The sequence below is a fragment of the Scyliorhinus torazame genome, chromosome 8, assembly GCF_047496885.1.
Source record: "Scyliorhinus torazame isolate Kashiwa2021f chromosome 8, sScyTor2.1, whole genome shotgun sequence".
Taxonomy (NCBI): Eukaryota; Metazoa; Chordata; class Chondrichthyes; order Carcharhiniformes; family Scyliorhinidae; genus Scyliorhinus; species Scyliorhinus torazame.
Window position 1 is genome coordinate 236,690,593 of NC_092714.1, and position 22,961 is coordinate 236,713,553.

At 44.5% G+C, this 22,961-nt stretch overlaps 1 protein-coding gene across 1 annotated transcript in view; it reads left to right on the forward strand.

The window, feature by feature from the left end:
- The window catches only part of tm9sf4 (transmembrane 9 superfamily protein member 4), a 100,090-nt gene that overhangs the window by 43,635 nt on the left and 33,494 nt on the right, over positions 1-22,961 (forward strand). The window contains exons 3-8 of the mRNA XM_072514965.1: positions 8,276-8,375; positions 15,214-15,382; positions 17,117-17,246; positions 18,758-18,881; positions 20,826-20,944; positions 21,378-21,489. Of these exons, the coding sequence (XP_072371066.1) occupies positions 8,276-8,375; positions 15,214-15,382; positions 17,117-17,246; positions 18,758-18,881; positions 20,826-20,944; positions 21,378-21,489 (754 nt within the window). The remainder of the gene's footprint in view (positions 1-8,275; positions 8,376-15,213; positions 15,383-17,116; positions 17,247-18,757; positions 18,882-20,825; positions 20,945-21,377; positions 21,490-22,961) is intronic.

Sequence of the window (22,961 nt, forward strand, 5' to 3'; positions counted from 1 at the left end):
TTTCTACCTGGCTGCTCGAAAGCTTGCACCTATAGAGAAAGTAGGAAAGTGGACCTTGTTATGATATGGCAGATGGCAATTGTCAGACTGACAAGATTCCAAAGGGAAATTTGAGCAAGCTATTAGAACGATTTGTACTTTGGTGTGAGAACGTAAGTGTCCTCAAGTCAGGAGTCAAAAAATTCCAGTACCACATTGGAGATTTTTATATTAAACTATTTATTAATGAAAGAAATGAAAACTTAAACAGGATTACATTTGAATAGTTAAAAATTAGTCTCGCAATAATTTCCTCAAACGATTTCTGCATAGTTAGACTCAAAATAAACACCTCTTTTTAGGCAACAGACCCTGTAGATACTTGATCTATAAAAAATTCCAGTAATATTACCACAAGGCGCACACAATTGCTTTAGGGAAAGCATTTCACAGGGCTACACGCGATAGTGGAAACCCAAGGCTTTAAACAAAACCCTGCTTTCTGCAACAGGCGCTTCTCTGCGGCTTCTGGAGATGGCTCACTTTGTTCCCACATGGCCAGTGCTAATACAACTTTCAATCTTTACTCAAATATATTTTTCCTCTTTCATCTTTAAACCCCTTGTTCTTATGCTTTTTTGGAAGTTACCTTTCCCGGAAGAGAGAGAGCTTTAATGGCCAATACTTTCAGGTCAGATAAACTTAGTGACTCCACTTTATTCATTTACGATCTTTGCCAGTTGTAAATCTCCTTTTTATTTCTCTTTGAAATCAACAGCTAAAATCAAAATCCTCACTTATCTCCTAATGCACATTTGTACTTGTCACTGTATTGACTTGTAGTGTACCTTAGCATGGTCATCTCCACTTCAAATGCCCGCTTTTACATCTAGCCCTTTTGATGATTTATACTTTGCAGCCTAACTGTCTTCAGCTTAATTAAATTAGTCACACATACACACATACTATAACTATTATTGAAAAAACAATTTCTTCACAACATCTGATTTATTTCTGAATCTTCAATCAGTCACAGTAAATACAGTATAAGAAACTGGATTATACGCCCCACTGCTTTTTTTTCTCTGCTGTCATTATCCAGTTCTTTACCAGCTTTTTGGTTTTTGAAGTAGTCACACGGGCGGCTTGAGGTGCGCGTGGTCTAGGATGAAAATTATACAATTCATTGCAAGAACGTAGAAAGTTCATCAGAGCTGGCAAAAGTAAGATGACCTACTGACTAAACAAAAGTTCCAGGTTGGGAAATAGCAAGTTGAGGTTAAGATACAAGTCAGGTGAAGTCAGGAGTGTTGATTCCTATCATAGAGGCAATTAAATCTATTTGTCAATAGATGAAAAGTGGCTATTGATATATAATGATTCCAATGAAGAATGGAAATCTTTCAAAGAACAAAGGGGTGTGAAAACCTAAACAAGATAATAAAAAGGCATAGGTAAAACATAAACCAATGAAGCTGGAGGTGATGGTTAAAAGAAAGGGAAGAAGATGAGCAAGAACTGACGACTCTAATGTTCAGACCAAAGGATTGGTGGATGTCCGATCGAGTAATGTCAATTTTGATAGCAATGCCTGACTCCAAAAACTGATGTGACATTGAGATTCATAAATATTGAGTAACATTTTCAATTTAGTATGCAGTATCCATTGGTCTTCTCTGCACCAGCGAAGTCAGGCAAATTGCCTTGCATAATATCTCATTGCATAATAATAAAGTTCAACAAAAACTTGAGGAACATCACTCCTCTTTGATTGGGTGCCTTCCAGCCTTTGTGACTCAACATTCAGTTCAACAATTTCAAATCATAACCACTGCTCCCGTTTTTTGGACCGCAGCTGTTGGTAATGAATCTGTTCCCATTTGTACCTCAGCTGGACCCACCTTTTATTTAGTAATTGTCCCATTTCAATCATCTTTTGCCTTGCATCATCATCCATTTGTCATTCAATCATTCTTGCCTCCAGATCTTCCTTTTAGTTCAAGACATCTTGTTATAGCATGTTTTAATAAGCATCTTCCTATTTGATTATGTATATGGATGTCTTTAACAAAATTATACATGTGCATGCAAGATCCTCGGGAGCACGGGTTTACATGGGTTTTCAGTTTAGCCACAAGAAACTTGTGTATAATTGTGTATAGCTGCTGCTGGTGTCTGAAGCCAAACTGTATTATGACCTAATAAAAGCAAATTACTGCGGATGCTGAAATCTAAAACGAAAGAGAAAATGCTGGAAAATCTCAGCAGGTCTGGCAGCATCTGTAGGGAGAGAAAAGAGCTAACGTTTCGAGTTTGATGACTCTTTGTCAAAGCTAACAGACAAAGTGGGAAATATTTATACTGTGGAGTGAGAATGAAAGATGAGTCATAGCCACAGAAACCCAGGGAAACCAGGTGCTAATGGCCACAGAAACCATGGGGAACGAGTGCTAATGGCAGTCCCCAGAGAAAACAAAAGATGTGAAAAGTCAAACAGAGAAACTAACATCAGAGGATGAACTGTAGATGTGGGGGGAAGGGGAAGGGGGAAGCAAAGAGGAGAAAGGTGAAGGAAAGGTGGATAAGATTGCGGGGGGGGGGGGGGGGGGCGGAATTAAATATATATTAAGAAAGGAAGAAATGGTAAAAGACAGTTAAAATGAAATGGGATGAAAACAAATGGGTCGAGGTGGGGTAGAGCTGATCGTCTGAAGTTGGTGAATTCGATGTTCAGGCCGGAAGGCTGTAGCGGCCGAACCGGAACTGAGATGTTGTTCCTCCAGTTTGCGTTGAGCTTCACTGAACATTGCAACAGGCCGAGAACAGACATGTGGGCATGGGAGCAGGGTCTTTTGTTAAAATGGCAAGCAACAGGAAGGCCAGGGTCCTGAATGCTCACAGACCGAAGATGCTCAGCAAAGCGATCACCCAGTCTGCGTTTGGTCTCCGATATAGAGGAGACCACATTGGGCGCAGCGAATGCAGTAGACCAAATTGGAAGAGATGCAAGTGAAACGCTGCTTAACCTGGAATGAGTATTTTGGGCCTGGGATGTTAAGCATGGAAGAGATAAAGGGGCAGGTGTTGCACCTTCTGCGATTGCATGAGAAGGTGCCATGGGTGATGGGAGAAGTGCTAGGTATGGTGGAGGGGTGGAGTAGATTGTCTCGAAGGGAACGGTCTCTGCGGAATGCTGACAGAGGGAGTGAAGGGAAGATGTGTTTGGTGGTGCCATCACACTGGAGTTGGCGAAAATGGCAGAGGATTATGCTTTGCATACGGAGGTTGGTGGGATGATATGTGAGAACGAGGGGGACTCTATCCTTGTTCTGAGAGGGAGTGGAGGGGGCGAGGGTAGTGGCGCGGGAGATGGACCGCACACTGTTGAGGGCCCTGTCCACAAACTGTAGGTGGGAAATCATGGTTGAGGAAGAAGGAACCTTTTCGAAGCACCATTTCGAAGCACTATTATTACCTCACTGTTTTCTGGAGTAAAGATTTAACTTTTACAACGCGTTCAATTACCTTTCTTGTGGTCAAGTTACAACATTGTTCTGGTGATGATTAAAAAGGACAAAAAACATTTGGCAGGTGCAGCGTGGCGACAGTTCTTTTCTATAGTGAATAGCTAGTTTGCAACTTGGTCAGCGGCGATGGCTATGCTGACCACCAATGAGTGTGTGGTAAGGCACAAGGACTAGACTGAGTATGTGGAAAGGTTATGCAAGGTTTTTTTTTTTTTGGAAAATGAAATTGCAGATGAGGCTAAAAAGCCCTCATTTCTCCTGAGTATGTGTGGGGCAAAGACTTCCAAGCTAATGAGGAATGTAACAAAACCATGGAAGCTGGTGAACATTTGTGGAGTTAGTTACACTCGTTCAGAATTATCACCGTCCCAAGTCCTTCAGCGATTGTCCAACGTTTTAAATTCCATAGACATTTTCGAAAGGCTGATTTTGTTGCTGAACTGCATCACCTCTCTTGAGCACAGAGTTAGGGGCAGTGTTCAAGGATATGCTCTGGGACCGATTGGTCTGTGGCATGAATGAAGACAGCGTACAATATTGTTTGTTGGGGGAAGTCACACTAACTTCAAAAAGGCTCTAGAAGTTTCTCAGGGCATGGAGATGGCTACGAACAATGCAAAGTATATTCAAAAGGTACATAATGGGATACAGGTGGATGTAGTGCATCAAGGAAGAAAAGAGCCAGCAAACAAAAACGCAAATGCAGTGGAAAGTTTTAGGTGTGGAGTCACATGCTATGCCAATCATTGTAAGTTCTGAGACAGTGTGTGCCACAATTGCAACAAAAACAGACATATGGTTAAAATGTGCAGTAATGCTAAGTGCAAGTCAAAGGCTGGACAGAGAATTTCAAATTCACTGAAGCCTCAGTCTGCTATGCATCACCTGGAAAGCACCCAAGCACAAAGTGGAGTGTTTCCATAACATGTTCAATGTGAGTGAGGTACTGCGGAGGTCGATGGACAGAAACTTAAGGTGGAAATCGACACAGGAGCCTCTGCATCTGCCATCGGTGAGGGAATTTGAGAGTCATAAGCAGGCGGCAGCCCTCACTCAAGCAAGGATCAACCTTCGAACATACACTGGCGAGATTATACCATTACTTGGAGCGTTGAGGTGGACATTGTGAATAACTGCCAAGAAGCAAGAGCATGGCTCCTGGTAGTTGACTCGGACATGACTGACTCAGGAAAATTCAGTTGAACTGGGGTGAGATAAAGCACACAACCGCAAAGGCTGGGAATCATTGAGCCCATTCGGTTCTCACGCTAGGCAACTCCAATTGTACCGGTTCTTAAAAGTGATGGTGCTCTGCGTACATGTGGGGATTACAAACTTAGCATTAATCAGATTTCCAAGCTGGACACTTGCCTGTTTCCGAGGGTAGAAGATCTGTTTTCAACTCTGGAAGGAGGCAAGGCATTCTCCAAACTTGACATGAGTCAAGCCTACCAGCAGCCCTTTGCAGAGGATGCCACAATCAACACCCACAAGGGTTTGTTCACTCCAACCATCTGGTTTTTGGGGTATCTTCCAGTCTGGTGATTTTTAGAGGACAATGGACAATCTGTTGCAGGGGATTCCCTGTGTGGCAGTTTATTTGGACGATATCCTGTTCTCAGGAAAAGCTGAGGAGGCACACATCAACAACCTGGATAGTGTTAAAATATTTTCAGAAGCAGGTCTGTATCTGAAGTGTAACAAATGCATCTTCCAGACACAAACGTGTGGAATATCTGGGTCATAGAATTATAGGGCCGGGTCTGTTCCCTGTGGAGGAAAATGTCCAATCTATCAATGAAGCTCCCAAATCCCGTGAATATGCTCGAGTTCAGACCATTTCTGTGTTTTGTGAACTACTACGGGAACTTTATATGCATAGAATCCCTACAGTACAGAAGGGGTCCATTCGGCTCATCGGGTCAGCACCAACCCTTTGAAATGGCGCCCTGTCCCCATAACCCCTCCTAACCTACACCTCTTTGGGCACTGAGGGGTAATTTAGCATGGCCAATCCACCTAACCAGCATATATTTGGACTGTGGGAAGAAACCCACGCAGGCACTGGGAGAATGTGCAAACTCCACACATGGTCACCCAATCATTCACGGCCAGAATTGAACCCAGGTCCTTGGTGCTATGGGGCAACTGCTGTGCCACCTTGCACTGTGGTTTATGCCAGACCTTTCAACAGTTTTGGTGCCACTGTGTCTATTGCTCCACAAAGAAGACCAAATGGAACTGGGACCAGCACAAGAGAAAGATTTAAAGGGCGTGAAAGCGCTGCTACAATCAGCTAATCTGCTGGTTCACTTTGATCAGGCCGAGAGCTCATTCTGTCATGTGATGCCTTGCTTTATGGCATTGAAGCAGTCCTCTCTCATCCAATGGAGGACAGGTCAGAAAATCTATTAGATTTGCATCACACACGCTGACAACAGTTGAGAAGAGATATTTGCAGCTAGACCAGGAAGTTCTAGCCATCGTTTTCACTGTGAAATTATGTCATCAGTACCTTTATGGGCATTTTCATCATATCTACTGGCCACAAGCCATTGATGAGCCTTTTTGGTGAGTCCAAATACATTCCTCCCACGGCCTCAGCAGGATTACAGTGCTGGGCTCTCACATTGTCAGTCTACCAGTACAGCATCATGTCATGGGCAGGGAAGACAATGCAAATGCAAGCACGCTGAGTTGATTACCTTAATGGACATGCCAACCACGGCAATATTTCCTCTGGAGACAATTTTCGTGTTTGACTGACTTTCAAATTCTCCTGTGAATGCCAAACAGATTAAACCGTAGACTGGCACAGAAGATTCCTTATGAAGAGTTAACTTTCAGTTATAGATGATGAGGAACTGAGACCATATGCGAAACACAAGGGTGAGCTGAGTGTGCAGGATGGTTACATTTTTGGGGGGCTGTAGAGTGGTTGTTCACCGCTGGTCATTCGCAAGTCGTAGATGAAGTCCAAGGGGTGCCTCCCGAATGAAAAGTTTAGCACGGTGATATGTTTGGCGGCCAAAACTGGATCCGGACTTGGAGAACGAGGAGAAATCCTGTTCTGCATGCCAAATAAGCCAAAAGATGACGACACCAACATCATTGCATCTGTGGGAGTGGCCTGACTATCCCTTGTCTAGACTTCATGTAGACTTTGCAGGATCTTTTATGGGTCATATGTTTCTAGTCATCGTGGTTGTGCATTCTACGTAGTTAGAAGTGCACATCATGAGCAACATTACAGTTATAATAGAGAAGCTCGGCCAGGTTTTTGTGACTCATGGTTTACTGGATTCTCTGGTTTCTGAAAACGGGACAACATTTGAGTGATTTTTTTCCCCCCAAGAGCTTATGCAAATTAAATGGAATACACCATGTGCATACTGCTCCTTTTCATCCAACATCAAATGGTTTAGCAGGGCTTGTTGTTCAGACACTGAAAGGACTGAAGAGAATAGCAAACGGTACTTTGGGAACTAAGCTCTCGGGTTTCTTGTTTCCAGGTCGTGTATCACCACAAATTACAAGAAACCGGGCTTTCACCGGCTGAAATGTTGATGGGTAGGAACCCAAAGTCTCACCTGAATCTGTTACATTCAGATGTCAAAACGAGCGTGGGAAGGAGACAGAAAATGCAGAAGGAGAGGCATGACTACCATGCGAAGGAGAAGCATTTCAATCCGGATGACTGTGTCTATCAAGAATTCCGGCAGTAACCAACCATGGTTGCCTGGAGTTATTCTGAACCAGTATCTAGTATCCTTAGTGGTGAAGCTGACAAATAGAAGGGTCATCCCCAGACAACAAAATCACATTCACCTACACCACAACTCTGAGACAGCTAAGTTTCTGGATCACACAGCAGAAGGAAATGCTGCTGCGAAAATTCGACAGGAAGTGGTTCCTGTTGCTCAGGGGATTCAGTGGATACTACTCCAGGAGAGGTTGAAGAACTTCCTCTCACTAACAACCAACCTATTCTGTGCCCTCAAGTCCAGCTCAACTGAACCAAGACTCACCAGTGTCTACTGAGTCACCTGTGGTTCTACACCGGTCACAACGTCCTAAAAGACTGACTTATTAGTGTGACGTGAGTTATGATGTTTGTTGTTGTCTCTCCTTAAGGGGAATTGAAATTTAAGGAGGCAGAAGTGGTATAGAGTGTTTTAATAACCATCTTCTTATTTGATTGTGTATGGGTGCATTAACAAAAGTGCACATGTGTGTGTGACATTATTGGAGGCACGGCCTTGAATGGGTTTTCAGTTTAGCCATGAGGAGCTTGTGAGTAGTTGTGTTTAGCCGCTGCTGGTGTCTGAAGCCAAACTATTATTGCCTCGAAGTTTTCTGAAGTAAAGAAGATTTTAATTTTTACAAGGGGTTCGACTACCTTTCTTGTCATCAAATTGTCACACTGCTTTACTCCCTTTCTCTGTCCCTTTGCTTGTCTAAAACATGTTACATCTCTTTTTCCAGTTCTGATGAAAGGCCAATAACCTGAAACATTAAGCCTATTTCTCTCTCCACAGATGCTGCCTGGCCTGAATACTTCCAGCATTTTCTGTTTTTATCTCATTCATGCTGTTTGTTAACTGTACCAAATGTATTTGGATAAACTTGTTTGATTTTTTTTTTTCTTCCATCTAATCTATGCTCTGTCTAAAGAAGCATGGACCCAATGATTATTTTCATCAAAATAAATTCACTTGTATAAAATGGCAATTACATAATCTTGAGTGTTTTAATCTTGCATGTTTCAGGCTGTGAAATTGACGAGCTCACGGACGCAGCTTCCATACGAATATTATTCCCTCCCTTTTTGTCGGCCAGAAAAAATTGAATACAAGGCAGAAAATCTTGGTGAGTTTATTATAAATTTTAAAATACTTTGTGGTATATACAACAATTTAAGTATGCTACTTGACCTCTGCAATCAGGGATTAAAGGAATGGGCAATGTGTTAAATGGAGAGGCAGAATGAAAGAAAATGATGGCAGCAATTTGAAAGTTTTGTCATAATCATGCAGTGCATATTTTAATTTCCATTCAATTTCAGGTGGACAATAAATGCTGGCTTGAAATAGCAGCTGGGTCATGAATAGATGCATGTAGTGCAGTTACATGGGAATGTTGTTGAACTGTGGGAGATGCTATTCGTTAATGTACCGTTAATGTATCGGGTTGAACTTCTCTAAGTTATGACTGACATTGAGACAATAATAAGTATGCCTGACTTTGTTATGCTGTTCCTAATCTGAGGGCACCGTTCAGTGATATTTTCAGAGGTGGGAGAAAATTATCAGTGTTTTAATGATGTTAGTTACACGGTCGCTCATTGGTTCCTGCGGGAGAGGAAACAAAAAGGAGAGACTGGTCCCGGTGAGCTGCACGTGGAGGAGGAGTGGGGATCGCTCAGAAACGGCCTGAAAGTCGGAGCATGGAGAGGATCACAAGGACAAAATAAGAATTTTTAAATTCAGCCAACCTTGTACCTCTCCTGCAAATTTAAAAAAAAAAATAAAAACTTTCAAAAAATAAATAAATCCCTTTTTATTTAAAAAAAAAAAAAAAAATCGTTTTTAAAAGGAAGGCACAGACAAAAATATGCCTCCAAATAATAAATTGAGGGGACGGCGAGATGTAAGAAGGAACAGCAGCGAAGGCGAAGGAAAAAAGCAGGAGCTGCGGCCGCGCAGGCAGACGACCCCACGGGGCGAGGCGGAGGTTCAGGCGAGTCAGGAAGCGGAAAAGCTGGCGAGCTGAGCAGGAACAGGACGCGCCCCCCACCCCCGCACGGGGAGGAATTGAGAAGTGTGCTGAAAACGGAAATAAACGTCACCAAGGAGGAGATAAAAACGGAGATAAACGCCATGAGGGAGGCACTCAGGACGGAGCTCCACACAATGATGGAAGAAGATGCTGGCGGAGACGACAGAAAAAATGCAGCGAACCATCAACGGCCTGGCAAGGAAGTTGGAGGTGCAGGAGAAAACTATTCAGGAGTTGGAGAGGGCAGCCTCTGACCAGAGCGACAGGATGATAACTCAGGAAATCGAGGTGAAAAGGCTGGTAACGACCCAGGGGAGCCTAAGAGGGAAAGTGGAGAACCAGGAAAATAGGTCCAGACGGCAGAATGTTAAAATAGTGGGTCTGCCGGAGGGGATGGAGGGCAGAGATCCAACAGGCTACGTCACCCAAATGCTGGGCAAGCTAGTGGGAAGGGAGAAGTTTCCAAACCCTCCAGAAATCGGCAGGGCGCACAGGTCGCTCCGACCCAGGCCCAAAGCCGGGGAGCAGCCCAGAGCGATTATCGTGAAGCTGCACAGGTTCCAAGACAGGGAAAAAAATCCTAAAGTGGCAGACGAAAGCGAGCACGTGGGAAGGGACGACCATAAGGGTGTACCAGGACATTGGGGCGGACCTGGCCAAAAGAAGGGCTGAATTCAACAGGGCCAAATCAGCACTCTACAAAAGTAATGTGAAATTTGGGATGTTATTCCCGGCCAAACTTTTGAGGGGAAGGAGCTGTTTTTTTAACACCCCAGCAGCAGCGGAGGAGTTTGTTAGAGCAAACAAACTGGAGGAGGAACAGCCACAACGGCCATCATGAAAGCGACGGGGATGGAAAAGAAAGGAAGAATCGGAACAAAGAGCAGCGGGCAGACCGCAAACAGAGTCAATACGATCACAAACTGTACACACGTGTTTGGTGCACTGTGCGGGACTCTGCTGACTCGTTCCCGGGCTCGTTCCACCTCTCAATGCAATGGGGGGGGGGAGCGAAGCAAGGTGAATGAGGGTGGAAAAGGCAGACAGGAGGGCGATACAAGGGCTAGCAAAAGGAAGGTAAAACAGGACCAGAACAGGGCAAGTGCTGGGAGGGGGGCCACCGCGCTAGCGAGGAGGGCTAACACGGGAGGGCAGGAAGAAAGGAGGGCCGCGGCACGCTTCTCAGGGGAGAGGGAGCGCCTGGCACAAAGAGAAGGGGGGGACAGGGCAGAAGGGGGGGAAGAACACGGTGGGGGGGGGGGGGGGAGAGACAGGAATAGGGACTAAGGGGGGGGGGGAAGAGAGGGGTCGGGGGGGGGGAGAGAGCGCAGAACAAAAGAGTAGCAAAGGGAAGGACGAGGTAGATAAGCAGCACGAACACGGGCCTCGGCAGCCATGGAGTAGGGCGAGGAACCAACACGGTGCCACAAACAGCCACTCGGGAGGGCTTCAGGATGAAGGGAGACCCTGGAGTGCAGGGGCGCAGCTACGTGGCGTACACACAGCTGGCGTCCATGGTGGGTGCCCGCTGGACAAAAGGAAACCCTGGGGCCCGACCTCATGGTGAGTGCGGTGACCGCGACCATTTTGTACGGCCCCCTAACGAAGGGAAACCCCGGAGGGCAGGGGTGCATCCACCAGGTAAGTATGGGTGATCCCGCAGGACCGGGGGGTCAAAACCCCCCCCCACCAGGATTGTTACCTGGAAGGTAAGGGGACTCAATGGCTCGGTCAAAAGATCCAGTCTTCACCCACCTAAGTAGCCTGAAAGCAGACATAATCTACCTCCAAGAGACGCACCTGAGGGAGAAGGACCGACGGCTGGTAAGGAAGGGCTGGGTGGGACAAACATACCACTCATGCTACGGGACGAGGGCTAGGGGAGTAGCAATATTAATTAGTAAGAGGATGAGTTTTACGGAAACCAAGACAGTTACGGACCCAGGGGGACGGTACGTCATGGTCAGCGGTGTCCTGGAAGGGGCACCGGTCGTACTGGCAAATGTGTACGCTCCCAACTGGGACGACACAGAATTCATAAAGAAGACCATGGCATAAATCCCTCACCTTGACACACACAGACTGATCATAGGGGGCAACTTCAACTGTGTACAGAACCCACTGACCAACCGATCAAACCCCAGAGCAGGGAAAAAGACTAGCATGGCTAGGGAACTAGGAGCATTTATGGAGCAGATGGGGGCGGTGGACCCATGGAGGTTCCTGCACCCGGGAGAGAAGGAATTTTCATACTTCTCACAAGTACACAAGGTATACACCCGTATCGACTTCTTTGCAGTGGGGAAATCGGTGCTTCCAGGGATCACGGGAATGGAGTACTCCGCGATCGTTATCTCTGACCACGCTCCACACTATATGGATGTGAGGTTGGTGACGGTCACTGCCCAGCGCCCCACATGGAGGCTGGACACGGACCTCCTGGCCGACAAGGCCTTCTGTCAGAAAACATTGCAGGCCATAGGCGACTACGTAACAACCAAAACGGGGAGGTCTCTCCCTCCACTTTCTGGGAGGCACTGAAGGCCGTGATTAGAGGAGAGATCACAGCCTACAAGGCAAGCCGAGATAGGGAAGAGAGGGTGGCCAGGCAACAACTGGTGGACTCCATCCTGGAAGTCGACAGAAAATACTCCGAGGCCCTGACCGTAGGGCTGCTGGCGGAGAGGAAAAAGCTGCAAATGGACTTTAACCTTCTATCCACTAGGAAAGCAGCGTATCAACTCAGTCAGACACGGGGGACCTCCTACGAACACTGAGACGAGGCTGGTCGCCTATTGGCTCACCAGCTGAGAAAGTAGGCAGCCACAAGGGAAATAGCGCAGGTAAAGGATAGCAGAGGCAGACTGGTAACAGAACCAAAGGAAGTCAATCGGGCATTTGAGACCTTCTACCGGGGACTGTACACCTCCAAGCCCCCCAATCGGGACGGGGGGATGAAACTGTTCCTAGACGGACTGGAACTACCAGTAGTGGGGGAAGACAGACGGGCGGATCTGGAAGCACCAATAGACCTGGGAGAAATCCTGGAGAGCATCAGCTCCATGCAGGCGGGAAAAGCACGGGGACCCGATGGGTTCCCGGCGGACTTCTACAAAGGATTTGCACCAGTGCTGGCCCCACACCTAAGGGACATGTTCGCGGACTCACTGGCAAGGGGCACCCTGCCCCCAATGCTAGCGCAGGCCACAATTTCACTGATACCCAAAAAAGATAAAGACTTGACGGAATGTGGATCATACAGACCCATTTCACTGCTGAACGTGGATGCGAAAATACTCGCAAAGGTCCTGGCCAAAAGGCTGGAGGTATGTGTACCAGAGGTGGTCGCAGAGGACCAAACCGGTTTTGTCAAGGGTAGACAGCTCACAGCGAACATCAGGCGGCTGCTGAACGTAATAATGACCCCCTCTGGGGAGAGAACATGATCGTCTCCCTGGACACAGAAAAGGCCTTCGACAGAATCAAATGGAAATACCTCCTCGAGGTACTGGAACGGTTTGGGCTAGGAGCGGGGTTTACCGCCTGGGTGAGGCTCTTGTACAACGCTCCCAAAACGAGCGTCCGAACTAACACCACCAGCTCTAAATACTTCCAGCTATAGGGAGGAACAAGACAGGGCTTCCCCTGTCCCCACTCTTGTTCGCGCTAGCCATCGAACCCCTGGCGCTGGCCCTGCTGGACGCGAAGAGCTGGAAGGGAATCCGGAGAGGAGACAGAGAGCACAGAGTCTCACTCTATGCAGATGACCTGCTCCTCTATGTCTCGAAGCCACAGGAGGGACTGAAGGCAATACTGCAAATACGGAAAAGAGTTTGGAACCTTCTCGGGCTACAAACTTAACCTGGGCAAAAGCGAGGCATTCCCAGTGAACCCAAACGGGGGAGGGAGAGAGCAGGAGGGGCTCCCGTTCAAAACAGCCCAGAACAGATTCCGCTACCTGGGGATCCAGATAGCCAGAGACTGGACACAGATCCACAAGTGGAACCTGACCAGCCTGGTGGAGGAAGTAAGAAGAGACCGTCAAAGGTGGGGCTCACTCCCGCTCTCCCTGGCGGGGAGAGTGCAGACGATCACGATGAACGTACTGCCAAGGTTCCTCTTCCTGTTTAGATCCATTCCGATCTTCATCCCCAAGGCCTTTTTCCAAAACGTAGACAGTCTAATCATGGCGTTTGTGTGGGGGGGCAAGAACCCGAGAATCCCAAAACAGACACTGCAAATAAGGAAAATCAAAGGAGGCTTGGCCTTACCAAACCTACAATATTACCACTGGGCAGCAACGGCAGAAAGAGTGAGGGGATGGGTACAAGAACCTGACATAGATTGGGTACAAATGGAGGAGGCATCCTGTAAAGGAACGACCCTCCGGGCCCTGGCTACAGCAGCACTCCCATCCCCCTCAACAAGATACACAACAAGCCCAGTGGTCGCGGCCACGCTGAGAACATGGACCCAGCCCAGACAACACTTCGGGATAACTAAAATGTCCCCCATGGCCCTCATCTGCGGCAATCACAGATTCCTCCCAGCCATGCTAGATGAAGATGGAGGCGGGACAGGGGCACATTGACGGTCAGGGACTTCTACGTGGGGCACAGACTGGCGACACTAGACGAACTGACGAGGAAGTGGAGGCTAGCAAAAGGACAGGAAATGAGACACCTCCAAATAAAACACTTCCTCCGCAAAGAGACAGTGGGGTACCCTGGGGCCCCAGAAAGCATACTACTAGAGGACCTGATAGGCACAAGCAACGAGAAGGGGGGGCTATGTGGGAAAATAAATGGACAGCTACTGGACAGAGCCCGGACTCCACTGGACGAGATCAGACAAAAATGGGAGGACGAACTGGGGACAGAGGTAGGATGGGGACTCTGGAGCTAAGCACTGAGCAGGGTGAACTCCACCTCCTCCTGCGCAAGGCTAAGCCTAATGCAGCTCAAAGTGGTGCACAGAGCGCACCTGACCAGAACTCGAATGAGCAGGTTCTTCCCGGAGGTGGAGGACAAATGTGAGCGGTGCCAGAGGGGCCCGGCCAACCACACCCACATGTTTTGGGCTTGCCCCAAGCTTGCTGGGTTCTGGACAGCCTTCTCCGAGGCAATGTCCAAGGTTGTGGGGGTGAGGGTGAAGCCATGCCCAATAGTGGCAATCTTCGGGGCATCGGAGCAGCCAGAGTTACACATGGGGAAGGGGGCCAACGCCCTTTCTTTCGCTTCCCTAATCGCACGCTGGAGAATCCTGCTCGGCTGGCGATCGGCAGCACCACCCACAGCTGCAGACTGGCTCGCTGACCTTTCGGAATTTCTCCACCTGGAGAAGATTAAGTACGCCATCCGAGGGTCAGAGGAAGGCTTCCTGGATACTTGGGGGCAGTTTGTCGGTCTGTTCCAAAACCTGTTCGAGGCCAACATCAACAACCAGGAGGAACCTAATAAAGGGGGGGGGATGCGGAAGGAAAGCAGGGAAACCACGCGAGATGATTCCACTCTGTCCGGAAAATAAAAGAAAAGCACAGCCGAAGCCGGGGAGGGGGGTGAATGGGGAAGGGGGAGGAACCATAGACCGATCCAGAGGGCAATGAAAGGCACGTAGGGTCAGTTAAACGAAGGACAAACTAAACCTCTGTATAATAAAGGAAATTAGCGCAGGCGAGAAAAATGTGATGTGTATATATACAACTGTTTTATAAATATGAGAAATGCCAATAAAAAGATTTATAAAAAAAAAAAAAGACAAGAACTAAATTTGTGTTATCATAGCAAAGGTGGAAGGATCTGTTCCAGCTGTTTTATTTGGTTCCTGTAAATGTGTCCTCCGTAATCTTGCGCATCCAAAATAATGGTTTGGACGCATGGAATGCCAAAAAAAGAGAATAACCTGTTACATTTGTTCTTGTACTTTACAGGTGAGGTGTTGAGAGGTGATCGGATTGTGAATACACCATACAATTTGCATATGAACGTTGAAAAGAAATGCGAAGTGCTCTGTAAAAAGCCAAACAAACCCATTAGGTTTCAAGTAACAGAAAGTAAACTGGTCGTGGAAAGGATTCAAGAAGAATATTATGTTCATTTGTATGTGTAACTGTTTTTGCTGTTATAACACACAGTTCAATAGCTTGCTTAATATTTTTAATACCATAAAGGAACCTTGTCTTGAATTTATTGCAGACACTGTATTGGTAGGCTATTACTTTACCATGGGACACCACAGCTGAACCTGTTCCTATAGACCTATACTTGCACAGCCACAAATAGATTCATGTTGCTGACTAATCAATGTACAGTACAGTGATGGCACTTGCAGTTAAGATGAGCTAACTCCGCAGAGCCAGGATTTGAACTTGGAATCTTTAGACCTGTATGGCTGTACTGTTACTCAACAGCTAATTAATAACAACATTTTATATTTTGGGGGATTTTGATGTCTTAAGTACTGCAACCGGCATAGAGAGGTTGATGCTTATTTTGTACTACAGAATACATTTGGCTGTATTTTTTACTGTCAGGAAGGTGAAATCTATTCATTCCTAGAATCCTCCACAATATGAAGTCTTGAGAAAGCCATTGTGGCAGGAATGGTTTCCTGCTTGCTATTAAAATAGGGTGGAAAGAAAACCTTGTGCACTGAGTTAAGGCCTATAAATGGGTATGGATGTTGCTTTGCTTTTTGTACTGGCTGTCTTAATTGAGCAACTTCACAATGTCAACCTGAGCGCACCGATCATAAAGGACGAGAAAGGAGAAATTTAGGGAGGGAATTCCAGAGTTTTAGCGCCTTGGCTCAACTGCCAGTGGTGAAGCAACGAAACTGGAGGGTTCTCAAGAGGCCAGAATTAGAGGAGCTTAATGATGGTTGTGGAGCTGGAGGAGACAACAGCGATAGAGAGGAATTAGGCCAAGGACGAATTTGAAAACCTGGATGGGAATTTCAGAACAAGGCTTTGCTTAACCGGGAGTCAAGGTATGTCAACAAGGGCCGGGTTGAATGGGATTTGGTGCAAGTTAAAATATGGATGCCAGAGTTTTAGTTGACCTCAAATTTAAATAAGAAGTATAGAGTATGGGAGGCCAGCTAGGAGTTGGATTTGCCAGTAATTTATAGAGGGAATCCTAGTGGTGATATGTTTTGGCATGGTAAACCAGATTTACCAGGAACATTAATAATTGGTTAGTATTGGAATTGACAGCAGGGATTTGAAGCCATTACTAATTCTCTGCCTTTCATTGCAATTCCTTGTCAATGCACCAGGGACTGAAAACATTAGTTAAATGATTCAGTTCCTAGTTTTAGAGTCATAGAATACCTACAGTGCAGAAGGAGGTCATTTGACCCATCGAGCCTACCCTGACTCTCAAAGTGTGCCTTACCTAGGCCCACGCCCACCCTGTCCCCATAGCCCCATCTAACCTTCTGCACACTAAGGGGCAATTGATCATGACCAATCTACCTAACCTGTACATGAAGGCAGCAAGAGTTGGACAGACACTGATACACTATCATGATCCAGCAAAAAAAATCACTGCAATGTTCCCAGGAATTCAGTCATAGTTAAGAAAACTTAAGAAAAGATTCTTGAAACAAATGAATGCTTTGATCAGATCAAAGTGTTGATGACCAGGCACTACACACTTGTACTTATGATGGGAAGCACTTGGGGAAGTCAAACATTTTGAAGAGGCAATTAAAACATGGAATACTCTACCATACACAGCTGCTAAGGCTTTTAATTTTGCACAACATTTTGAATGTAAAGTTTGATGCATTCTTTTTCTTCTCCAAATGTGAATGGTAACTGTCTGTTACAGAATTGCAGATAACCTGCCTGTCGCAACACGCTTAGAATTTTACCCAAATCATGATGACAATGACAAAAAGAAAGAAAAGGAAGTACAGTTTGAACATGGTTACAGACTTGGATTTATTGACAACAACAAGGTAAAACTAACCGGACAGACTTGCAGGCCAAGTCGTTTAACCACATTAATAACATGAAATGTATGTACAGAAATTAAATCCGATATTTTGCCCATTAAGCAAACAAAAAACAAAACTGTTCTAATATTAATCACTATGATTTGACCAGCCCGAAGATTTATCAAAATTCCTGATCGGAATCCAATACAAGAAAAAAAAAAGTGCTATTTTTCTCTGGTTGATGTCAGTTGAATGGTTTTGTCTTGTGTTAAAGCATGACAAACAAACATAAAATACTAAATATTTACCAATATGTGAAAAGATGCTTTATTCTAGAAGTGCCCCTATAATTGCCTTTTCAGATAATCTTCTATTGCAATTAAAAATTGCACTCGAAGCTTGTAAGTATTTCACTTGTGAATTCCTAATAACTTTGGTAACGGATGAACAGAATTCTGTGGTGATTTAAATGTAGAAATTAATGATTTTATCAAGAATGTTTACATGCTAGTATCAAGTTTCGTTCTCCAGCATTTAGAATAAACATATTATGTCTGTGAATGTAATAATGAGGAATTGTGCACAATGTTTAGGTGATCGCACAATTGCTTCGCTCACTGGTTTTCATATCATGGTACTTGCAAAGTAGAAATTAATTATGCCGATTGCATCGCAGGAACAATATAATCGGTTATTCTCATCTAAATTTCTTTTTTTATATTTAATTTAACTTTTATTTAAAAACATTTTTTTTTAAATTCCAAAATAAATTTAGAGTACCCAATTCTTTTTTCCAATTAAGGGGCAATTTAGCATGGCTAATTCACCTACCCTGCACATCTGAGTTTTGGGGGTGACACCCATGCAGACATGGGGAGAATGTGCAAACTCCACACTGACAGTGATCCAGGGCCAGGACTGAACCCGGGTCCATGATGCCGTGAGGCAGCAGTGCTAACCACTGTGCTGCCCCATTAAATTTATTTTTTTGAGATGGAAATTGTAAGCTTTCATGCTCACCAAGTTATTTTTTTAAGATTTAATTCCGGGTAGAAACTGCTATGTACAAACTAAACTTTGTAATTCTAATTTTCTTCCCGCACCTAGTGGTGCACGAAGGCAGACTTGCGTGTGCCTCCATAGATAGTAATTCCTGAAACAGGCCACTAGTCTGTCGCCAGTGGGTTATAACTTGAGGGGCGCCACTCTACATCAACTGTGCTGACCAGGAGTCTCTCCCGCTCTTGCCATCAGCCACTGGCATTCTGGAAAGAATTGCACGTTGAAACACTCAAAATTGTTTGATCACATTATGAACGTACCTTCCTTGGCCAACAAGTCCTGGGGTGGGCTTTGAACCTGGAGCTTCTGGCTCAGAGGCAGGACACTACCCACTGCACCACAAGACCTAAACTTTATAATTATCAGCAATGTAAGCTGCTTTGCAGTTGTCTGTTTTTGTCTGTGTTAATGTGCATATCAGCACATGGGTGTAGATAAAGTGGCTAAGTTAACGCAATCTTATTTTTCAGTTCTACCTCCACAACCATCTCTCCTTCATTATCTATTACCACAAGGAAGAAATCGAGAAAGATCAGGAACCTACATATAGAGTTGTGCGCTTTGAAGTTGTACCACAAAGTGTTAAATATGAAGGTAAAGGTATTATTTCTGGATGTAATTTGAGCACAGTTGCATGTAATAATAGATAAGCAACTACAAAGATGGTAAAATAAATGCAAAACATGAAAGTGAATCACTAAACTTGCATTATCAACCCTGCTCTGGTTTGTGTTTGTTACACTTGAGGGTAAAACTGTGCCTTAAAAATTCTTGAGAATTTTGTTAACCGCTACACTACCAGTAATATAATTGATCCTATGTTGTATCTTTTTTGCAACATAACATATTGAAAGTAGAATGCAGCAAATAATTGAGCTTTGGAGAAAAAAACAGTTCATGTTTCTGGTTCAGTGCATAGTGGATTTATGTATTATTGATACTACTTTGTTGTAACTGAATTTAAACGCTGTAGCTGATTTAGGTCAGCTGGTTCCTTGTATGTGATCAGGTGTAGAAGATGTTGCAGTTATTGAAGAATCTAAGTTCGCTGGTAATTTCTGGTAGAACTGGCTTCCTGAACTGGTTAATACATTTGTTCCAAAAGAGAGAGAGGAGGAGAACAGCCTTCAAACTGTTTCCTCTGCTGAAGACTTTCTTGACATGCCCTGTGTCACTTGCAATCTCTCTCATGCCTTGAAATACTTCACCCATTTTGTATTTCCAAGAGGTTTTGGGTTTGTCTGTCTGCGGGCATTGTTGCAATTATTGCCAGTGCTTTGCATTTTTAATCTATCTTTCTTAGTCACTTACAGGTTTTGATGGTTGTCTGGATATTAGGAAATGCCTCTCTGTACAGTCCCTGGAGGTGATTTGTTTGTTACTCACCCTCACCTTGGAATGTGGCCTTTATTTTTAAGCTCTTTTCTCTATCTCAGTTCAAGTTGCAAACGTTCCTGAACACTTCTAATTTAGAATACTACTGATTTAGATTGATACTTCAGTGCAGTAATTAGCAAGTATGGTATCTGCCTTTTTATACACTTGCCACATATCATGGTATTGGATCGGAAAGATGACAAAAGGATTGGGGTTTCCCTGAAGAAGATGCTCATCCTGAAGTTTTGGAGCTTTTGAATCTTTCAAGTCAATCCTGCTTTCTTCTTCCGGAAGAGATGCAGAAGGACAAACGGAAATTTGATTGTGGGAGGTCAGGAGAGCTGGGTGAGACATGACTACACTTACAGCTCTACGCCCCCCCCCACCCCCCTCAAAAGAAACCCGTGCAATATCACAATACGTTTTGCAATTGCAAAGTGCAGTGATGGACAGAGTGATATACAGAGTGATATACACCTGCAAGTACCCAGCTTAATTCCCCACTTGCTTGTTTAAATGTGCCTTTGGAAGAGATGACATCTCATGACCTCAGCTACTCATTGAGTGGATGTTAAAGATCCATTGCATTATTTCAAGAATAGGAAATTTTATGCCCTGGCCAATGTCATGATCCTTATCACAGCCACAAAAAATACAGGGTAATTGCTGTTGTTGAATCTTACCATGGGTAATAATGGCCCCAATATTAATATATTCAGGAACAACACCTGCAACGTTGATTTTCCTTTTGTTCCTTCAGATTATATTTGTTTGTTCAGTGCCCAGTTTGACGAAGAACCATTTTCCCTTCTTCATCCCCAACGTAATAAGTTTTAGGTGAGGTGATAGTATTAGAAAGGAGAATTCTTCCCTTTTTACAAAAAGATACATAAACACTTAACTTTTCATTCAGAATATCTCATTAAGGTAGAAAACACTATTTGCTTGTCTGTTTGTTCACTGAATTTGAGTAAGTGGTAAATTAAAGGTGGTATCTTAACCTATTCTGCTAACAAAAATCAATCAAGTTAACATTTTCTGCGCCATATAAATATTTGTCTCATTGCATGAGTAAGTATTCCCAAATTATTTGAGGCCCTTAAATATTGGGCTATAGTAAAACTATTCTTATTGAATTATATAATTAACTTTTTTACCCAGACCTAAAGACTGATGAGGAAGGAAATTGCATCCTGCCTGAGGCTACAGGTTCTCTTCCCCAGGAAATTGATCCCAACAAAGAAAATGATGTGCTTTTTACTTACTCTGTCCGTTGGGAGGTAAGTGCTATGTCAGAAATCAGCGTCTATATCCTACATGAGTCAATTGCAGAGCATATGTGTTGGTTGACAATGCTCATTTAAACTCAAATATTGTACTTCTGGAGCTTCTGTGGAGAGAAAATGTAAATCACTGTGCATTTAAAGGACATGAACCACAAAGATATGCACTGATATTCCTAATTTTCTTTGTAGTGTGCACAAGAAAGTAACATCTGCTTTTGTTTGTGCGTATGAACACTCAGTATGTCAAGGTGACCTGAGGGTTCTTACTGCTGCTTTGGCCTCAGATTATGGTAAAACATTGTTCAGACTGTAATTAAATTTTACTAGAATATGAAACTATTCAGTGTCAAGTTAATAGCAAATCATTTATGGAGAATGTGTATAAAGTAAAATGTTGTGCACAACTGTCTGTGCTTTATATTTCTAGGGAAGTGTTCTTAAATGGGCATCACGCTGGGACACCTATTTAACCATGAGCGATGTACAGATTCATTGGTTCTCGATTGTGAATTCGGTGGTTGTAGTTTTCTTTCTCTCTGGTGAGTTGATTATTATTGCAATTTTTTTCGTGGAACAATTTCACAATCTTTTCAGATTGTAGAAGAGTTTGATGAGGTAAATGTAGTGATGATGTGTTCATTTGTGCAGGAGATCAAAACTAGAGACTGAATATAAGATTAGTCATTAATAAATTCAAGAGAGAATTCAGGAGAAATGTCATTACCTAGAGACTGATTAGAATGTGGATCTCACTATTACAAGGAAGTTGAGATGACTAGCATAGATGTATTTAAAGGGATGTTAGACAAACACAAGGGAGCAAAGAACTAGAGTAGATAAAGAGGATTGGGAGGTGGCTCATGTTGGGGTGAATGTCCTGTTTCTGTATTGCATATTCTATGTAATTATACATAGTATGAACAAGATGTGTATCTACCACTAAGACTCCCTCATTCATTACATAACTTTAATGCATTTTGTAAAAGCAAACTCTAAGGCTCATAACTTTGATCTCCATGGTGGTGATGAGATCCAATACCCACCAATTTAAATTGGAGACTTTGGATGGTTCTGACTGTCTTGGAATAGTTGCCCAGAAAAAATTTAACGTTCGAAAACCATTTCTAACTCCTGGGTAACTATAGCACTGATCCTACAGACTCCCTTACTGATAATCTTTATTAGTGTCACAAGTAGGCTTACATTATCACTGTAATGACGTTACTGTGAAAATCCTCTGGTCGCCACGCTCCGCGCCTGTTCGGGTACACAGAGGGAGAATTCAGAATGTCCAATTCACCTAACGCCACGCCTTTCAGGACTTGTGGGAGGAAAACGGAGCACCCGGCGGAAACCCACTCAGACACGGGGAGAACATGCACACTCCACCAGACAGTGACCCAAGCCGAGAATCGAACCCGGGTCCCTGGCTCTGTGAAGCAATGCTAACCACTGTGCAGCTACACTCCCTACTGGACACCCCAACTTCTCCCGAACCTCCGACTACTCTCCTAACCCCTGACTGACTACCTGACCCTCAGACTATTCTTCCCAAACCTCTATTGCACCTCCACCAACCATACCCCAATTGACCATCCGACCCATTCTAACCCTTCTGATTTATCACCCAGGAACCCTGACTCGTCTGACCTGTCCTGACTGACAACCCAAACCTTCCTACCCTCGCCCCAACTGACCACCGGCCTCTCCCAACCTACCATCCCACCCACATACCTTACACACTTCCTTTTCCCTGAAGTCTTAAAATGGCTGAGATCTTTAAATTTATCTGCTTTACAGCTCAGGCGTTAAATGCGCAGCTACATTCCAATACAAGTAAAAAGGAGCAGAGTTGCAAGCCAACTGTGATTGCCAATCCTTGGAAGTTCTGGCTCTATATTCAAGGGCAGTGCCTCCCAAACCTTTTCTCAGTGTGACCCCATTTTCAAGCCTCAGGCTTTGTGTGGGGGGGGGGGGGCGGGGGGGAGAGTTACAGGAGCTGTTGAACATT